Source organism: Eucyclogobius newberryi, unplaced genomic scaffold (genome assembly GCF_026437365.1).
Source record: "Eucyclogobius newberryi isolate DKJ021-1_F unplaced genomic scaffold, fEucNew1.0.hap1 SCAF_3, whole genome shotgun sequence".
NCBI lineage: Eukaryota > Metazoa > Chordata > Actinopteri > Gobiiformes > Gobiidae > Eucyclogobius > Eucyclogobius newberryi.
Window position 1 is genome coordinate 1,715,386 of NW_027315945.1, and position 21,010 is coordinate 1,736,395.

General features: G+C 46.9%; 1 protein-coding gene across 1 annotated transcript; it reads left to right on the top strand.

Moving 5' to 3' along the window:
* Nucleotides 1-3,536: 3,536 nt before the first annotated feature.
* On the top strand, nt 3,537-19,808 carry selenbp1 (selenium binding protein 1). The gene is made up of 11 exons (XM_072460593.1): nt 3,537-3,584; nt 4,890-5,002; nt 8,738-8,920; nt 10,372-10,492; nt 12,850-13,032; nt 14,009-14,190; nt 15,707-15,785; nt 15,906-16,027; nt 18,041-18,133; nt 18,327-18,445; nt 19,257-19,808. The coding sequence occupies exons 1-11, from the start codon at nt 3,578-3,580 to the stop codon at nt 19,417-19,419; spliced, it is 1,365 nt and encodes a 454-aa protein (XP_072316694.1). The 5' UTR covers nt 3,537-3,577; the 3' UTR covers nt 19,420-19,808.
* The last annotated feature ends 1,202 nt before the right edge of the window (nt 19,809-21,010 follow it).

Below are 21,010 nucleotides of genomic sequence, written 5' to 3' on the forward strand. Positions count from 1 at the left end.
ATGCTTATCAAAGCACATTGTCCCTGTTCAATAAACTAATACAAAACATTACAAAATATATAGCAGGAACCTGTTGTGGAAAAATATCATCTGGCCCTTTGCTTTTCAATTTTCAAATTCTATCTTAATTGGATTTAGTTCTAACACAGTCAACAGCCGGACACGTCTCCTCTTGGCCTGGACATGTACATGTCCGGACGTCCTGGAGTGACTAGGACGTCCCACGTTCTGTTTCACACTAGGACAAAGCCAGCAAGACATGTGAATTGAATTAATGCAAATGTTCTGTACTGTCTCCTTCCTGAAACAACTGTTTCTTTGATGTCCCATTTGCTCCTTGGTTCCTTTGTACCTGAGAGACCAGTGACCGGGAACTTCTGTGTGTTTGTGGTCATGTGACCTTCTGTGATTTAAGGCAGGGGACAGACGTGGGACGGAAGGATTTGGGAGACACACATTTTGGGGAGCAGAAAAGAGACAGACGCGTGGACTCGGCCTTCCACGAGAATGAGTCCACACGAGTTTCTTTGTGATTCAGCCACAAGATTAAACAGTTTACTTTTGAAACGAGACAACTTGCTTCTTTGTCTTATCGAGAGATTTTTGCCACCACAGACCTCATATTTTCTGCAGGTATATGGACAATATGGACAATATGGTGACGGGGTCAGATGCCTGGGGACCCCCGGGGCCTCTGGTGCTTCACGATGGTGTCGAGGTAAAACTCACTGTGCAGAGGACGAACAGCAAGTCCATTTTGTGTTGGTATAAATATTATGTTGAAGTGCATTCTATTCTGAAAATTGAAATCCCAGATAATAACAAAGACAAGATGAAAGACCAAGAAATAAGTTTCTGGTTTAAATAATGTACAATGATTTTGTTGGAGTCAATTCATCTTCAGTAAACTCATTATAATGTTTTGAACATATTTTAGGTTTTATTTAGGCAAAATCCACGACCTGTACTTGTAAAAAAACATAAAAAACAAAACTTCACCATAATTTACCGCAAAGAGTTAACGGAATGTGGGTGAGCCCGGCCCATTATGTGTGATTGGCCCAGAGCTCGGTCCATTGTGTGTGATTGGCCCAGAGCTGGGTCAAATTACACACATCATTGTGCCAAAGTTCACTTGGAGAGCAACAACCATGGGTGAGCGAACACTTTCTACTACAGTAATAAGGACTCAGATATGACTCAGATATGACTCAGATATGACTCAGATATGACTCAGATATGACTCAGATATGACTCAGATATGACTCAGATATGGCAGAAACATATGTGGCATTTTTCAGAAATGTGAGGAAACATGACACTAAATGTCTTGATTGAGGTTAAATCATTGCATAAAAACTGAAAGGACTGAAAAAGTGACCACGAAAATGTACTTCAATGCAGCTATCGACACGTTCTAGTGTATTCCTGGGAAGAAGTGCAGTAGTGCAGTAGTGTAGAAGTGCAGCAGTGTAGTAGTGTAGAAGTGCAGCAGTGTAGAGGTGTAGAAGTGCAGCAGTGTAGTAGTGTAGAAGTGCAGCAGTGTAGAGGTGTAGAAGTGCAGCAGTGTAGTAGTGTAGAAGTGCAGTAGTGCAGTAGTGTAGAAGTGTAGAAGTGTAGAAGTGCAGCAGTGCAGTAGTGTAGAAGTGTAGAAGTGCAGTAGTGCAGTAGTGTAGAAGTGCAGCAGTGTAGTAGTGTAGAAGTGTAGATGTTTAGGAAGAGGGAGTGGAGTAGTTGTGTAAGCTGCAGCCAAGTGCACCAGCAGGTCTAAGACAGGTCTAGACGGGTCTAAGACGGGTCTAAGACGGGTCTAAGACGGGTCTAGACGGGTCTAAAGCTACGTCCGACTTAAATCTGAAAGTTAAGACCAACTTAATTTAACAACCAAGAGAACAAGAGAATAGCGAGGCAGCAGGCGATAGACGGAGCAGCTGCATGTGACCGCAGCCAGATGTGAACAAGGGGGCGGAGCCTCGCTCGGGGGAGATCAGGGGCGTGTTTTGTGCCTCGACCAATCCCACACAAGTGTCTGTAAAAGGTGTTCTCTGAGTTCTTCTTCTAGGTGATATTGCTCTGAATTTGCATAAAGTTGACTTGAGGTCAACTCTGTTCCCATGGCCTGGATCGCTTCGCCGTTCATCGCTCAGGTCGCTCAGGTCGCTCAGGCCGCTCAGGTCGCTCAGGTCGCTCAGGTCGCTCAGGTCGCTCAGGCCGCTCAGGTCGCTCACGTCGCTGCTGGTGCACTCAGTAGCTAAGCCTGACATAAGAGTTAGGACCATGGTTAGGACTATGAACAATGGTCCCCAAACTACGGCCCACGGGCCACATCCGGCCCGTTGGGCCTTTCAATCCGGCCCGCCAAGTTATATTAAAAATTAAAAAAAAAATCAAAAAAAAAAAAAAAAAAAAAATTTATATATTTTTTTGCCGTAGGCTTTATTAGACAGTAGATGGAATGAGAAAGAAAGGAAGGGGAATGATGAGAGAGAAAGGAGTCGGGATTCAAACTCACGATACTGTGGCCGTTCATTTTACCTTTCGCCTGTAATGCCCACATTTCCCCAAGAGATGGCCCTGTTCCCTCTAAACTGTGCGCCTGCGCAGCTGCGCACTGCTCGCACATAGTGCACTGCTCGCACTTAGTGCGCGCCCAAGAAAATCTATGGCGCGCAGAAAATAAAATTCACCACAAACGGCCACCGGGGCCAATCAAGCAGGAAGCGCAAGTGTTTGACACTGAAAAAGACTCTTGTGGACAGTAGAAGACTCTTGTGGACAGTAGAAGACTCTTGTGGACAGTACAAGACTCTTGTGGACAGTAGAAGACTCTTGTGGACAGTAGAAGACTCTTGTGGACAATAGAAGACTCTTGTGGACAATAGAAGACTCTTGTGGACAGTAGAAGACTCTTGTGGACAGTAGAAGACTCTTGTGGACAGTAGAAGACTCTTGTGGACAGTAGAAGACTCTTGCGGACAGTAGAAGACTCTTGTGGACATTAGAAGACTCTTGTGGACAGTAGAAGACTCTTGTGGACATTAGAAGACTCTTGCGGACAGTAGAAGACTCTTGCGGACAGTAGAAGACTCTTGCGGACAGTAGAAGACTCTTGCGGACAGTAGAAGACTCTTGCGGACAGTAGAAGACTCTTGTGGACAGTAGAAGACTCTTGTGGACAGTAGAAGACTCTTGTGGACAGTAGAAGACTCTTCTGGACAGTAGAAGACTCTTGTGGACAGTAGAAGACTCTTGTGGACAGTAGAAGACAGTAGATAATTAATCATTATTTAATGCATTTGGAAATGAGTAATTCATTAGTTCACACAAACACACCATATTTTCCTGGATGTTACTCCTGAACATCATGGTCATGTTAGCCACGTTAGCATTAGCCTGTGAGAGGGTCTGTTTCATGGTGATATGGCCCTGTCCACACCAGGGTTAGAACCGGACGTTGGACCAGATTAGATTCACAGAGTGAGTTACAAAGCCTGAGTTCTGTGTCACTCTTTGAGACTGTTGTGTTCTTCCAGCCTGCTCTGGATGTGGCCCGGGATACAGCAGCCCCCTGGAGGCCATGAAGGGTAAGTCCTCCACATGTGAGACACTTATTCACAAGAGAATGCTGCATTACTGTCATCAGACATTTCTGTCCATCCAATATTGAAATCTGTTAATGGTAAAACCAATAAATGACTAGACTGGAGGCCGAATAAATGATGTGCACTTTTGGCTGCTCCATAATGTTTCATCTTAAACAAATAAGGTGTGTGTGGCTCTGGACTGACATGTCCCTGCAGGTGTTCAGAGTGCCTTGTGTAAACTGTGTTTTGCATTAAAATGACCTGATTACTAATGACGTTCATGGAAATTCAAATAAATAAAAGTTTATCATCATGAAAAACGTTGCTTCATTTGTAAATGTATTTGATTTTGTCACTTTTATCTTGAGAGGGCAAATATTAAACATATTTAATTTAATTAAAACCCCCAAAATACAGCGGGTCCGACAGACCCGGAACACCAGCTGAACCACACAATGAACACCACACAAGGGTTAAACAGGGCAATACCTTCTAGCAATCATTTTGACTTGAAATGTACACAGCTTCACGCTGACGTTATCATCCGGGTCACTTCACTTAGTAACGCGTGCCGCCATTTTGCGAGGGGAAAACGACAGCTTAACTACCGCGTGTCCTCCAAGGCTTGCCAAGCAAGTCCACGATGTCATACGGTTACGCAGAGCATTCGGAGCCAACAGAAAAGCTGAGCGAAGAGATCACACAATGGGCTAAAATGTTGTCCTCACAAGATACACAAATGTTCGCGGGCAAATGATCCCACGGACTGGCCAAATCTCCAACAGCCAGCCAATTATGAGAGTCTGATCCAGACCCCGGCGTCTACACCAAAGAGCGCATGAGAAATGACAAAATCCTATTGAATCCAACATTTTTCGAGGTGGGCAATCATATAAATGTTCTCTTCTCAATCTTGAGTGTTGACATTTGAAATGAGGCGCATCATGAGCTAGTGTCAGCAGAGAAAAGACATCTAGTTAGATAATAAACAATAATGATGCTAACTGGGCCCTCACCTCACCTGGGCAGTGCTATGGGAAAAGGTCAATCAGGTTTTTACTCATATTAAGGATATGATTGCATTTTTTTAATTATTTCTGTTAATAGTTTATTTGAACTGGGACATTGTACACTAATCAACATTTCTTAAAATGTGCCAGTATTAGCTGTAGTTTTTGAACAGAAGGTGTAAAATTTGCTCTTACATGTTCTGTTCAGTATTGATTTCCTGGATATGGTCATTTCCATTTAACAGAAAAATGTTCTCAGCCCCAAAATAGCCCATGTCCTCTGACATTCCTGCAGGACCTCGGGAGAAGATTGTGTACCTTCCCTGTATCTACAGGAACACTGAGATCCTCAAACCAGACTACCTGAGCACTGTGGATGTGGATCCTGACTCCAACACCTTCTGTCAGGTAACACATGCAACACATCCAGAGCTGCTCAAGAACATGTTTGAACCTTTATTTGAACCAGGACAGCCTCATTGAGATTACTAATCCCTTTTTCAAGGGAGTCCTGGCCAAGAGGCAGATCATTCAGAACATCAACACACCTTTAGACCTTTCAACATAGATCCAAACTGACCTATTGAAATCAGTTCCTTTTAGTTTTAAGGCCTTCTGTAGGTTCTTCTGTGTTGAGGAGCATCTCAGTCTCTGTGAACACTTGGTACAGAAAGAAACAGTCTTGAGATATCAGATGCACAAAGATATGGAGCAGACACATGATGCCTTTGTAAATAAACCTCAGCCAGAGTCCAGTGCTGCCCAGAGCCAGACACTTGTGATCATTTGTAGAGAGGCTATTTGAATGTGTTGGGGCATTCACGTATTGAAATGGCTGGACTCTCCTTTTGAATGAACGGCTGCAGTGTCCATCCAGCTCTATCTTGGATTCATGTGACATCACGAAAATGTAGCAAATTGTGTGTTACATCGGTCACGGCACAAACCAGTCAGCTGAAAACAATAACGGAGGGCGGGGTCAAAAGGGTATACAGCCTGAATACCCAAATACCTGATCATAACGATGCTCCAAACAACCAGATTGACCTGTTCAAATAAAGTCTAAAGCACAAGCCACATCCTTCAGAATCAGAAAAAGGTTTATTGCCTTTGTCGAGTTCACAAACATAGGAGCTTGTTTGGGTGTTTTTTCATTTAACAATGAATAGGCAAGGCAAGGCAAGTTTATTTGTAGAGCACATTTCATACACAAGGCAATTCAAAGTGCTTCACACAGCAGGAAAAATGCATTCAAATCACAAAGAAATTACAGAAACAGAAATACAATAAAATTAACTAAATTAAAAATTATCAATCCAACTGATTTTCTAAACTAATAAAATCACAAACAAAAGAGAAGAATGCAAAGAAAAAATCCTTTCAGTCATATGCGCAGCTAAACAAAACTGTTTTTAGCTTAGATTTGAACATTGTCAGAGTAGAAGCCTGTCTCACATCTTCAGGAAGACTGTTCCAGATTTTAGCTGCATAAAACTGAAACGCAGATTCCCCATGTTTTGTCCTGACTCTGGGCACCAGCAAGAGGCCGGTCCCTGAGGTCCTCAGAGTCCGAGATGGTTCATATGGCACTAACATATCCAAGATGTACTTTGGTGCTAGGCCATGGAGAGACTTGTACACAAGCAGAGCTGCTTTAAAGTCTATTCTCTGAGCCACAGGGAGCCAGTGCAGAGACCTGAGAACAGGACTAATGTGATCATACTTCCTGCTTCTGGTCAGGACCCGAGCAGCAGCGTTCTGGATGTACTGCAGCTGTTTTACAGCTCGTTTGGAGAGGCCAGTGAGCAGGCCGGTACAGTCTAATCTACTGGAGACAAACGCGTGGATAAGTCTCTCTAAATCTGGTTTTGACACTATATTTTTGATTTTGGCAATGTTTTTTAGATGGTAAAAAGCTGCTGATGTTATTGATTTGACGTGGCTATTAAAGTTCAAGTCTGAGTCCATTATTACCCCCAGATTTCTAATTTGGTTTGTAGGTTTTAGAGCGAGACTCTGGAGGTGACCGCTAACACTTTCTCTTTGTTTCTGTGGGCCAAAAACGATTATTTCAGTCTTGTCTGAGTTCAGCTGGAGAAAGTTGTTTTGCATCCACAAACTGATCTGTTGGATGCAGTGACAGAGTGAATCTACTGGTCCATAGTCACCTGCCGACAGTGAAACATAGATCTGAGTGTCGTCTGCATAATTGTGATAGGACACATTTTCACTGCGTATCAACTGACCTAACGGCAGCATGTAGAGGTTGAACAGAAGGGGACCCAGGACTGACCCTTGGGGCACTCCACAGGTCAGGATCATGTGGTCTGAGACACAGCTACCAATTTCAACAAAGTACTTCCTGTCTTCCAGATAGGACCATAACCAGTTTAGGGCAGTGCCAGTGATGCCCACCCAGTCCTCTAGTCTCTGTAAGAGGATCCCATGATCGACAGTGTCAAAAGCAGCACTCAGATCCAACAGAATTAAGACTGAGGCTTTGCCCGTGTCAGTGTTCAGGCGGATGTCATTTGTCACCTTGACAAGAGCAGTCTCAGTGCTGTGATGAGGTCTAAAACCTGACTGAAAAACATCAAATGAGTTGTTTATTAAGAGGAAATCTGTGACTGTTGTAAACAACCTTTTCAAGGACTTTGCCCCAAAATGGCAGATTAGAGATGGGCCGGTAATGACTCAGTACTGCGGCATCAAGACTGCTCTTCTTTAGGAGAGGCTTTATGACCGCAGTTTTCAAAGACATTGGGAATGTTCCAGATTGAAGCGACATGTTAACTATGTGAGTGAATGGTGCTAACAAACTGTTCAGCACAGACTTTAGAAATCCGGTGGGTAACACATCAAGGCAGCATGTAGATGAACTCAGACTGGTGATGATCTCATGGACAGTTTTGTCAGTTACTGGTGCAAAGTGAGTTAGCTCTAAGTGTCTTGGTGGTTTTAGGGTAATTTTTTGCATTGTGGGATTTATAGCATTTTTAATGCCCTGAACTTTGTCATTAAAGAATAATGCAAACTCATTACACTTGGATGTGGAAATGAGTTCTAACGGCAGCTGAGCTGGAGGGTTTGTTAATCTGTTACTGTGGCAAACAGGACTGCGAGTTGTTACTGCAGCTTCCAATTATTTCAGAAAAAATATCTTTCCCTAGTTCTACATAAGATTAGGTTGTACATGTTCAGCTTTTCTTTGTGAAACTCTTTTTGAACCTGGAGCTTTGACTTGCGCCATTTCCGTTCGGCCCTGCGGCACTCCCTTTTCTGTGCCCTGACCGAATCATCAATAACAAAAATAATGATAATGGATCTTTTTATTTTTGTAAAACCCCAAATCACAACAGCAGTTTCTTCGAGGGTCGACAGTGAAAAACAGATTAAACAATGTCCATAGGGACATGTCAATGTCCCAGAGTCCCCTGTCCTTAGCTCCTCCTTCTGCAGGAACAACTACAAAAAACCTCCTTGTGAAAAAGTATAAACCTGGAGGAGTTCCACATGAAGGAGAGATCTGACTCCCACAGACGAGAGAGACACTCAGGAGGAGAACCAGTTCTTCAGGCAGATGAAGAACCGTCCATATGGAGTAGAGACTGTTTCTCCAGGAGAGGATCATCTGGGTCCACAGGTCATCGATGTGCTGGTCCAACTCCCCCCAGAGTGTGGCAGGGAGTGGGAAAAGAAGAAGAAAAGGCAATGAACATTTTGCAAGTGGAATTAAATATTAAATATAGTTTGATAGAATAAGTCTTTATCAGAGGACAGAGCTCAAGCTGCCATACTTCCCCCAGAGTTGCTCCTAGGGCAGCAGAGCCAAGCCAAGACAAAAGCTTGGAGCTGGGTCCCCGAGTGCAGCCACATTGAAGGATGGTTCGAATACAAGTGTAACCATAACCTTAAGTTGAAGTTACTGTAATTATTAGGACACATCCGGTGTTGTCAAAGGATAGACACAAACATTTGAAAAATAAAATCATATCTGAATGAACGGTGCAAGAAGATTGTGGGCAGACAAGAGGAACCCCACATATTTACTCAAGAGTACTGTTACCACACTACTATGACTCAGAGAAGTCAAATTGTATGAAGTAAACGTGCCTGTATTTGTGTGTGTGCTGTGTGGAGCAGGTGATCCACCGTCTGCCCATGCCTAACCTGAGGGACGAGCTGCACCACAGCGGATGGAACGCCTGCAGCAGCTGCTTCAGCGACACCTCCAAAACACGCAACCGCCTCATTCTGCCCTCGCTCATCTCCTCAAGGATCTATGTCATCGACACCAGCCAGCCACGCATGCCACGCATCCACAAGGTACTATCCTCCCAGAGCCCTCACAAGTACACAAGGTACTGTCCTCCCAGAGCCCTCACAAGTACACAAGGTACTGTCCTCCCAGAGCCCTCACAAGTACACAAGGTACTGTCCTCCCAGAGCTCTCACAAGTACACAAGGTACTGTCCTCCCAGAGCTCTCACAAGTACACAAGGTACTGTCCTCCCAGAGCCCTCACAAGTACACAAGGTACTGTCCTCCCAGAGCCCTCACAAGTACACAAGGTACTGTCCTCCCAGAGCTCTCACAAGTACACAAGGTACTGTCCTCCCAGAGCCCTCACAAGTACACAAGGTACTGTCCTCCCAGAGCTCTCACAAGTACACAAGGTACACTGTCCTCCCAGAGCCCTCGAACACGACGACCATGAACACGACCGCGAACAGGACCATGAACACGACCGCGAACAGGACCATGAACACGACCGCGAACACGACCGTGAACACGACCATGAACAGGACCATGAACACGACCGCGAACAGGACCATGAACACGACCGCGAACAGGACCATGAACACGACCATGAACAGAACCATGAACAGGACCATGAACAGGACCATGTACAGGACCATGAACACGACCGCGAACACGACCATGAACACGACCGCGAACACGACCATGAACAGAACCATGAACAGGACCATGAACACGACCGCGAACACGACCATGAACACGACCGCGAACACGACCATGAACACGACCGCGAACACGACCATGAACAGAACCATGAACAGGACCATGAACAGGACCATGTACAGGACCATGAACACGACCGCGAACAGGACCATGAACACGACCGCGAACAGGACCATGAACACGACCACGAACAGGACCATGAACACGACCGCGAACAGGACCATGAACAGGACCATGAACAGGACCATGAACACGACCATGAACACGACCATGAACACGACCGCGAACACGACCATGAACACGACCATGAACACGACCGCGAACACGACCATGAACAGGACCACAAACACGACCATGAACACGACCATGAACACGACCGCGAACACGACCGCGAACACGACCGCGAACAGGACCATGAACACGACCATGAACACGACCATGAACACGACCGCGAACACGACCATGAACACGACCGTGAACACGACCGTGAACACGACCGCGAACAGGACCATGAACACGACCATGAACACGACCATGAACAGGACCATGAACACGACCATGAACACGACCATGAACCTCTGAAGACGTCTCATTATGTGTGCTTCAAATACACATCATCCTCCTGGAAACATTTGTGTCCAGTTTTATGTTTAGAAAATGAAAATTCATGCCCAATCAGAGCGCTCTTTTGACAAACACATGCCAATGATTCTGTAAGTTGTCCTGCGATACTCCACAGCGCCACCTTCTGCTGGCTTCTGCAGCTGACCAGGTCATTCCTCTCTTCGTTGCAGATGGTGGAGCCCGTGGACCTGTACTATAAGTGTGGCCTGGCCAACCCTCACACGTCCCACTGTTTGGCCAGTGGTCAGATCATGATCAGCTGCATGGGAGACCCTTCTGGATCTGGCAAAGGTCAGTGCAGTCCAGATGTGCTGTAAGTTCACTGCACAACATCAGCACATCCCTCCTACAAACGAGACACAAAAAGAAGAACACCAGAGAGACATCCAACAAAATCAGAAGAAAAGAGAAATCGTGACGCACCAAACCCAAAGGAAACGTCCCATTTGATGAGATGAGCTTTTATTTGTCCCACGATGGGGAAATTCCAGTGTTGCAACACAAAGTGGGTACAGAAGTAAATAATAAAAACAGATAACTCATAAAAAACACTCTTGTAGAAAAACTCTTATACTCTTAATAAAAATAAAATAACAATAGTCAGCCTCTTCTTCACAGCTGTTCTGCACAGAGAATATTGCACCAGGATGATTGACATGTCACAGTATTGCACATGATTATAATAGTTATCCACAGTCAAATTTGTCTCTTTTTCAAAATAAGTCCAAAAGTAATCATTTCCATTTGACGAATGTCCAAAGTATGCCGGTCCTGTCCTTTTGTCAGGGAGTCAGGAGCTGCAGGTGCTCACACCTGTCGATAAGCTGCAGGTGCTCACACCTGTCGATATTCGCTCTGGTCCTGTTTGTGCCGCTCTGTAGAGAAATGGACTTTGAAATGCTGAGTCAGAGTGAGTTTTTTTAGTGAGACAGATTCTATTAATAACTGTACCAGCCCCATAAAATCGTGAATTCATTAAATAGATTATTTAACCAGAGCGTCACAAGCTGGCGAGAGGCATATCAGGTCCATAAGGCCGTGCAAAGCACACGAAATTGCCCACGTCCAAACACTCACCAACTCACTAACGCACTGCTTCACGCCCGTGCAGACTAATTTAGTTGTAGGAAAATGGAACATTACCGTTGTAAACGGGCGAAGCCGCTTCGCGGTCGTCATCCCCATGTAAAGCGCTCGTTTCCTCTAAGTAGCTCACGAATACGTTCCTCATCTCTTTCATGTTCCGTGCATAAAAACATGTAAAAATGTAACAATATTACTGTTTAGAGGGCCAAAAACACAAAGGTAAAAATGTACGAAAGTACCTGTCAGTGACCAGGGCCACAGCATGAGGGAGGAAAGCGCTTTCAGAAAATGTACAGTTTATGATATTTGAAAAATGGGAAATATTGTTTTCACATCGGATTATTCTTCTTTCTAACTTTCTTCTCAGGACACGCCCCCTATTTTTCACCCCGTGACATTGACGAAAAGTCACACAAATGTTCACATCTCTAAAAATTGTGCCTCTACATTCTGACTATTTCCCGTTTCTTCAATTTAAAAAATTGGCGCGTCAGCGCCCCCAAATGTACCAAAAAGGCATTGAGAGAGGGTGAGAAGTAAAAAATATTATTACGACAACGCCGTCCGCCCGACCAAATGTCGGCCATATTGGTTTAAATATGGCTAAGCATGACTCTGGAGTTTTTCCAAATGTCGTACTTTTACGAACTCCTCCCAGGGCGTTAGACATAATATTATTAACCTGAACTTTGGTGAGACTCATCTTCAGGGGTGAGGAACAATGACACACTGAAAATCTGTGTGAGGAACAATGACACGCTGAAGTTCTGTGTGAAGAACAATGACACACTGAAGATCTGTGTGAGGAACAATGACACGCTGAAGATCTGTGTGAGGAACAATGACACACTGAAGATCTGTGTGAGGAACAATGACACACTGAAGATCTGTGTGAGGAACAATGACACGCTGAAGATCTGTGTGAGGAACAATGACACACTGAAGATCTGTGTGAGGAACAATGACACACTGAAGATCTGTGTGAGGAACAATGACACGCTGAAGATCTATGTGAGGAACAATGACACGCTGAAGATCTGTGTGAGGAACAATGACACTCTGAAGATCTGTGTGAGGAACAATGACACGCTGAAGATCTGTGTGAGGAACAATGACACACTGAAGATCTGTGTGAGAACAATGACACTCTGGATATATACTTTTGTTAATAACAGTGATCAAAGATAAAGATCCAACAAATATTAGAGCGTGTGACACTTGTTTCTGTCGCCACTGTTTCTTTTGACAGGCAGTGTGTATTGTGTGTATTGTGTGTATTGTGTGTATTGTGTGTATATTGTGTGTATTGTGTGTATTGTGTGTATTGTGTATATTGTGTATATTGTGTGTATTGTGTGTATTGTGTGTCTCAGTTCTTGCTTTAAATGGGATTTAGTCATAATGTGTTTATATTTCACTGATTAAACCACATGACAATAAGGAGTTTGTTGACATGGTAGAGTCCTAGACACGCCCCTGCCACGCCCCCGCCACGCCCCTGCCACAGATGCTTTTCCTGTCATGCAAAAGTAAGCCTCGTGTTGTGTTTGTGGTACGTTCAGGGGGCTTTGTGCTGCTGGATGGTGAAACGTTCGAGGTGACTGGGAACTGGGAGCACCCGGGTGAAGAAGCACCATTTGGGTATGACTTTTGGTACCAGCCACGGCACAACGTGATGATGAGCACAGAGTGGGGGGCCCCTCGGGCCCTCATTCACGGCTTTGACCCCAAACACGTCCAGGAAGGTACGGGCCCAGACAGTGTGTTTCACATTTCATGCAATTCAAGGTTTAGGTGAAGCCTAATACTTCCCAAAGTATTTATACCACAGCTGTAGACCACAGAGCAAAACATCTGCCATCAGTCATCCAATCCACCACCACCATCCACAGTTTTACTAAAGCCATTTATCTGTCCTTATACTAAAGCCACTTATCTGTCCTTATACTAAAGCCACTTCTCTGTCCTTATACTAAAGCCACTTATCTGTCCCTATACTAAAGCCACTTCTCTGTCCTTATACTAAAGCCACTTCTCTGTCCTTATACTAAAGCCACTTATCTGTCCCTATACTAAAGCCACTTCTCTGTCCTTATACTAAAGCCACTTATCTGTCCTTATACTAAAGCCACTTCTCTGTCCTTATACTAAAGCCACTTCTCTGTCCTTATACTAAAGCCACTTCTCTGTCCTTATACTAAAGCCACTTCTCTGTCCTTATACTAAAGCCACTTATCTGTCCCTATACTAAAGCCACTTCTCTGTCCTTATACTAAAGCCACTTCTCTGTCCTTATACTAAAGCCACTTCTCCGTCCTTATGCTAAAGCCACTTATCTGTCCCTATACTAAAGCCACTTCTCTGTCCTTATACTAAAGCCACTTCTCTGTCCTTATACTAAAGCCACTTCTCTGTCCTTATACTAAAGCCACTTCTCTGTCCTTATACTAAAGCCACTTCTCTGTCCTTATACTAAAGCCACTTCTCTGTCCCTATACTAAAGCCACTTCTCTGTCCTTATACTAAAGCCACTTCTCTGTCCTTATACTAAAGCCACTTCTCTGTCCTTATAAAAGCGAATCATTCCAGTCGCAGACTTTGATACTGACAGGCGAGTGTGGCTAATCATTACTCAAGGTCAGACGCAGATCGGCTCTGGACCGGCTTCAGGTTAGACAACAGTCTTCAGAGCTGTGGGTCAAAGGTCACTGTGCTTTACAGGGCAATACGGGCAGAGGATCCACGTGTGGGACTGGACCACACGCCGGAAGCTGCAGTCCTTGGATTTAGGCGAAGATGGCGCTATTCCCCTGGAGATCCGCTTCCTGCACGATCCGGACGAGCTGCAGGGTTTTGTGGGCTGTGCGCTCAAGTCCAACGTGTTCCGCTTCTACAGAACAGAGGTGTGTCTCTGTCTCTGTCTCTGTCTCTGTCTGTCTGTTTGTCTCTGTGTCTGTGTGTGTCAGGTTCTCATTGGCTCTGAGTGCTCTGCGTTCTCATTGGCTCTGAGTGCCCTGCGTTCTCATTGGCTCTGAGGCCTTCCTCAGATAAAGGCTGGTCTGAAGAGATGCAAAAGGTCCTTTTCTTGGGTTTGTATGATTCAGTCTCAATCACGTAAAAAACGGCACAGAATTCTTATTTATGAGAGAGAAAAGTTCGCTTCCTCTGGTTAGCGTGTCTCTAGAATGTCTTTGTTTCCTAGCTTAGCTTAGCATCGTTAGGCCGGAGATGGAACTTCTGGTGGAACTCTTTGGTGGAACTCTTTAGTGGACCTCTTTAGTGGAACTCTTTAATGGAACTCTTTAGTGGAACTCTTTGGTGGAACTCTCTCTCTGACTTACCCCTGCGGGGGTTGGGCTTTGGTGCCATTGTTCAACCAATCAGCACGCACGCTGAGTCAGAGCTTGATCAGAGAAGATCTGGACTGATGCAGTCATTGTTCAGCATTAACATGATCCACAAGACCAGTTACAAAACAGACGAATGAACAGGTAGAACACAATAACATGATGTACAGTGAAGTCCTCTTGTGGACAAAGTCTGGAACTACATGATTGTGACTAAAACACAGTCTTTATACCGTTTTATCTTTTGTCTTTGAGAGAAAATGACTTAATTTTAATCCAAAAGTCGTTCGATGGAAAAAGTTCTGTCCAACGTTCAAAGCGTCTCTGCTCCTGCAGTGACCATAAATCTCCACACGGGGGTTGTACGTGGGGCCACCTTAGCCCGCATTCCTGTCACCATGGCAACGTTCAGAGGTCAGCTGCACTTTTAATGGATTATGATTGAGTTTTCTGTCATTGTTCTGTTCTACTTGTGTTTCTTTGCGTTTTGTTAACTGCTCTCTGGAGGAGAACAGGAGGAGAACAGGAGGAGGAGAACAGGAGGAGGAGAACAGGAGGAGGAGAACAGGAGGAGGAGGAGATTGTTTTATGCTTTATCATGGAATTTCCAGATTTTAAAGGTGCACTAAGTAACTTTTCTGATAAAGCCTTAGAACTGACCCCTTTTATGGCGTATGATATCTCCATGGAGACGAGCAGTGGCCCCTCCAGGACCTTGTGATTCAAGAGAATCAAAGATAGATTCCAGGCAAAGCCATAACATCTCCATGGAGACGAGCCGTTGGCGGCTCCTGAACAGAAATAGTTCCATCGAGCACCATAAATATGAAGACATTATTCTGCTCAAAAGGCTCCAAAGAACTCTGTGAAATTTGAATTGAATTGAAATAAAAATGTGATAAAATAGGCTTAACATGGAGCGCACAGAGTAAGTCAGTAACAAGTGGACCTGAGTCATTTAACTTTAGAACCCCCACACACACCTAGAAGTGACCCTGAAGTGACCCTGAAGTGACCCTGAAGTGACCCTGAAGTGACCCTGAAGTGACCCTGAAGTTGTGTGTCCGTGCAGGAAGGCGAATGGGAAGCAGAGAAAGTCATCAATATTCCCAGTAAAAAGGTGGAAGGCTGGATGCTGCCGGAGATGCCAGGTCAGGACTCTTCTGTGTGTGTACTAGCACTCTAGTACTAGTACTCTAGTACTAGTACTAGAGTGCTAGTACTAGTACTCTACTCTCATTTACTCCATTGTGTCTTTGTTTCTGAGACAGGCCTGATCACAGACATTCTCATCTCCCTGGATGACCGATTCCTGTATTTCAGCAACTGGCTCCATGGAGATATCCGGCAGTATGACATCACCGACCGCCGCAAGCCAAGATTGGTTGGGCAGGTATGACATCACCAAGCAAGGCAATAAGTCCCTCCCACACAAAAAAACATTGCATGAAAATATAGCAATAATAGGCCAATAACTTCCATCTTGTTGCCTACTGGGAAATGTTGTGCTGAGTTAGGGTTAGGAAGCTAAACCGAACGGCGCGCGCCGGCTAAAGCGAGCGGCGCGCGGGCTAGAGCGAACGGCGCGCGGAGGCTAATGCGAACGGCACGCGGAGGCTAGAGCGAACGGCACGCGGAGGCTAGAGCGAACGGCGCGCGGAGGCTAGAGCGAACGGCGCGCGGAGGCTAGAGCGAACGGCGCGCGGAGGCTAGAGCGAACGGCACGCGGAGGCTAAAGCGAACGGCACACGGAGGCTAGAGCGCGCGGAGGCTAGAGCGAACGGCGCGCGGAGGCTAAAGCGAACGGCGCGCGGAGGCTAGAGCGAACGGCGCGCGGAGGCTAGAGCGAACGGCGCGCGGAGGCTAGAGCGAACGGCGCGTGGAGGCTAGAGCGAACGGCGCGTGGAGGCTAGAGCGAACGGCGCGCGGACGCTAGAGCGAACGGCGCGCGGAGGCTAGAGCGAACGGCGCGCGGAGGCTAGAGCGAACGGCGCGCGGAGCCTAAAGCGAACGGCGCGCGGAGGCTAGAGCGAGCGGCGCGCGGAGGCTAGAGCGAACGGCGCGCGGAGGCTAGAGCGAACGGCACGCGGAGGCTAGAGCGAACGGCGCGCGGAGGCTAGAGCGAACGGCGCGCGGAGGCTAGAGCGAACGGCGCGCGGAGGCTAGAGCGAACGGCGCGCGGAGGCTAGAGCGAACGGCACGCGGAGGCTAAAGCGAACGGCACACGGAGGCTAGAGCGCGCGGAGGCTAGAGCGAACGGCGCGCGGAGCCTAAAGCGAACGGCGCGCGGAGGCTAGAGCGAACGGCGCGCGGAGGCTAGAGCGAACGGCGCGCGGAGGCTAGAGCGAACGGCGCGTGGAGGCTAGAGCGAACGGCATGCGGGGGCTGGTGCGTGGAGTATAAGATAAGATAAGATATTCCTTTATTGTCCCACATGGGGAAATTTCATTGGTGCAACGCAGGTAGATACAGAGGTAGATCCAGAAGAACAGATCACTTATAGGAAGTTTGAAAAACACTTTCAGTAGAAGATCTCCTATAAATAAATAAAAACTCCCATAGACAAATAAATAAATACATAAATACCATTGCATGTGATCCCGACAGTAATTGCACATGAATATGTGTCACGACAGCACATAGGTTGCACATGAATTTCACAGTAATTGCACATATGACAGAATTGCACATCAGTATTAGGTTAGGTCAGTATTGCGACGGGATAACGTGCCGATCTCCGGGTAAGACGACTGTTCTCCGCAGTTTCATGAGTTCCTCCTTTGTGGAAACGCGGTACGGCGCCGGCCGGGGGGCGGGGCCGGAGCCGGGGGGGCGGGGGCGGAGCCAAGACACATCGCAACGACACGACGAAAACACTCAATCCAGCCGAATAAAGTCAAAACAAGTTAATTTAAAGCGATTCCAGTGCGCTTCCCGATCGTTCATGAAGTTCCTCTTTCATATAAACGTGTACATAAACGTTTATATGGGGGGGGGGCTGGTGGGCTCGCTCGGAGCTAGCTCACGTCACAACAACACAACGAACGCAACGAAAAACGCTCAAATCCAGCCGAAAAAAGTCAAAAACAGTTGAATTAAAAAACTATTCCAGCGCGTGTCCCTATCGTACAGTAAAATAGAAAAATATACTAACTATATTTACAAAATATAGGAGATAAAGCACAACAAGTGTGAGAAAGAAGAGAGAGCGTTTACACCGGGCTGCCAGCTGTACCAGCGCCTTATGGTGGCGATGGTGGAGTAGATGGCACATATGCCTGCTGTGGAGGGCGGGCGCAGGTGGAGTATGGTGGCGATGGTGGAGTAGATGGCACATATGCCTGCTGTGGAGGGCGGGCGCAGCACCATTTGGCACTGCACTGTCCCGGTTGTCTCTGCTTCGCAGGTGTTTCTTGGGGGCAGCCTGGTGGATGATGGTCCAGTGAAAGTGCTCCATGACCCGGAGAACCAGGGCCAGCCGGCGCCTCGTGTCATCAAAGTATGTCATGAATGAGAGGGGACTCCCGACCCCAGCTCTTATTTTGTTAGAAACATCTCTCATGCAGACTAAATTATATATGAATAAAGCTATAGATCATTTGACCAGTCATTTATACTTGTACTAGAATAATATGATTTGCACTTCTCTTACTTGAGTAAAGCTTTTGGACACTCCGGTCTCTCTTGTCCAGGGGAAGCGTGTCCGTGGTTCCCCCCAGATGCTGCAGCTCAGTCTGGACGGGCGGAGGCTCTATGTGACCACATCTCTGTACAGCGGCTGGGATAAGCAGTTTTACCCCGACATGCTGCGGTAAAGCTCCAGTTACACCACACCGCAGCCTCATCTTACCCTAAACCGAACCCTGGATTATTTCACACACTATTAATTATTTAAACAGGCCACCGGGCCAAGTTACAAGTCAGATCTGTGGAGAGGCAACACCACTCGCTGTAAGAAGTGTTTGTGCGATAAAAGATGTTGTTCTATTATACATTCTAGGCAAAGCCATAACATCTTTATGAGACCAGCAGGTGGCAGAGCTCCACCAGAAAGACTTCAACTCATGTAGATCAAATATATGCGACTTCATTGTAGAGACAAATACAGAGTACGTACATATATAAAGACATTACACTGCTGCATATATAAATGAGTGAATAAGTTGCAGTAAGATGTTTGTGTCTTTGTCCCATGAGGCATCACTCGTCCCGTGTCTTTGTCCCATGAGGCATCACTCGTCCCGTGTCTTTGTCCCATGAGGCATCACTCGTCCCATGAGATATCACTCGTCCCGTGTCTTTGTCCCATGAGGCATCACTCGTCCCGTGTCTTTGTCCCATGAGGCATCACTCGTCCCGTGTCTTTGTCCCATGAGGCATCACTCGTCCCGTGTCTTTGTCCCATGAGGCATCACTCGTCCCATGAGATATCACTCGTCCCGTGTCTTTGTCCCATGAGGCATCACTCGTCCCATGAGGCATCACTCGTCCCGTGTCTTTGTCCCATGAGGCATCACTCGTCCCATGAGGCATCACTCGTCCCGTGTCTTTGTCCCATGAGGCATCACTCGTCCCGTGTCTTTGTCCCATGAGGACTCACTCGTCCTGTGTCTTTGTCCTAGGGAGGGTTCAGTCATGATGCAGATCCACGTGGACACAGAAAAAGGAGGTCTCACTCTGAATGAGGACTTCTTGGTGGACTTTGGCAAAGAACCAGATGGTCCTGCTCTGGCTCATGAGCTCCGCTATCCTGGAGGGGACTGCACCTCAGACATCTGGGTCTGATCCTGGAGGGGACTGCACCTCAGACATCTGGGTCTGATCCTGGAGGGGACTGCACCTCAGACATCTGGGTCTGATCCTGGAGGGGACTGCACCTCAGACATCTGGGTCTGATCCTGGAGGGGACTGCACCTCAGACATCTGGGTCTGATCCTGGAGGGGACTGCACCTCAGACATCTGGGTCTGATCCTGGAGGGGACTGCACCTCAGACATCTGGGTCTGATCCTGGAGGGGACTGCACCTCAGACATCTGGGTCTGATCCTGGAGGGGACTGCACCTAAGACATCTGCGTCTGAGTCTCCTCATAACCTTAAATTCAGCAGAGAGATCTACACAATCGAAACATTCCAAATGCACAGTGTATGCAAATAAAGCTTTATCAAATGAAATGTCAAACGTGTCACCAGTGGCTTTGCGTGAGCGTGTGTGGATGACGTGTGGACGACGTGTTGATGACGTGTGGATGACGTGTGGATGACGTGTGGATGACGTGGATGACGGGTGGATGACAAGTGGATGACGTGTGAATGACGTGTGGATGACGTGTGGATGACGTGTGGATGACGTGGATGACGTGGATGACGTGTGGATGACGTGAAGATGACGTGTGGATGACGTGGATGACGTGTGGATGACGTGGATGACGTGTGGATGACATGGATGACGTGTGGATGACGTGTGGATGACGTGTGGATGACGAATGGATGACGTGTCGATGACGTGTGGATGACGTGGATGAAGTGTGGATGACGTGTGGATGACGTTTGGATGACGTGGATGACATGGATGACATGGATGACATGGATGACATGGATGACATGGATGACGTGGATGACGTGTGGATGACGTGGATGACATGTGGATGACGTGTGGATGATGTGTGGATGACGTGTGGACGACGAGTGGACGATGTGTGGACGACGTGTGGATGACGTGTGGATGACGTTTGGACGACGTGCGGACGACGTGCGGATGACGTGTGGATGACGTGGATGACGTGTGGATGACGTGTGGATGACGTGTGGATGTCGTGTGGATGACGTGTGGATGACGTGTGGATGACGTGGATGATGTGGATGACGTGTGGATGACGCGGATGACGTGGATGACGTGTGGATGACGTGGATGACGTGTGGATGGCGTGGATGACGTGTGGATGACGTGGATGACGTGTGGATGAATTGGATGACGTGTGGATGACGTGTGGATGACGTATGGATGACGTGGATGACGTGGATGACGTGTGGATGTCGTGTGGATGACGTGTGGATGACGTGTGGATGACGTGTGGATGACGTGGATGACGTGTGGATGACGTGTGGATGACGTGGATGACGACTGGATCACGTGGATGACGTGGATGACGTGTGGATGACGTGTGGATGACGTGGATGATGTGTGGATGACGTGCGGATGACGTGTGGATGACGTGGATGACGTGTGGATCATATGGTTGACGTGGATGACGTGTGGATGACGTGTGGATTACGTGTGGATGACGTGTGGATGTCGTGTGGATGACATTTGGATGACGTGTGGATGACGTGGATGACGTGTGGATGACGTGTGGATGACGTGGATGACGTGGATG

Coding starts and splice junctions, on each gene's coding strand:
- selenbp1 (XM_072460593.1), top strand. Junction 15,786..15,905: donor GATGCTGCCGGAGATGCCAG/GTCAGGACTCTT, acceptor TTTCTGAGACAG/GCCTGATCACAGACATTCTC. Junction 18,134..18,326: donor CGGCGCCTCGTGTCATCAAA/GTATGTCATGAA, acceptor TCTCTTGTCCAG/GGGAAGCGTGTCCGTGGTTC.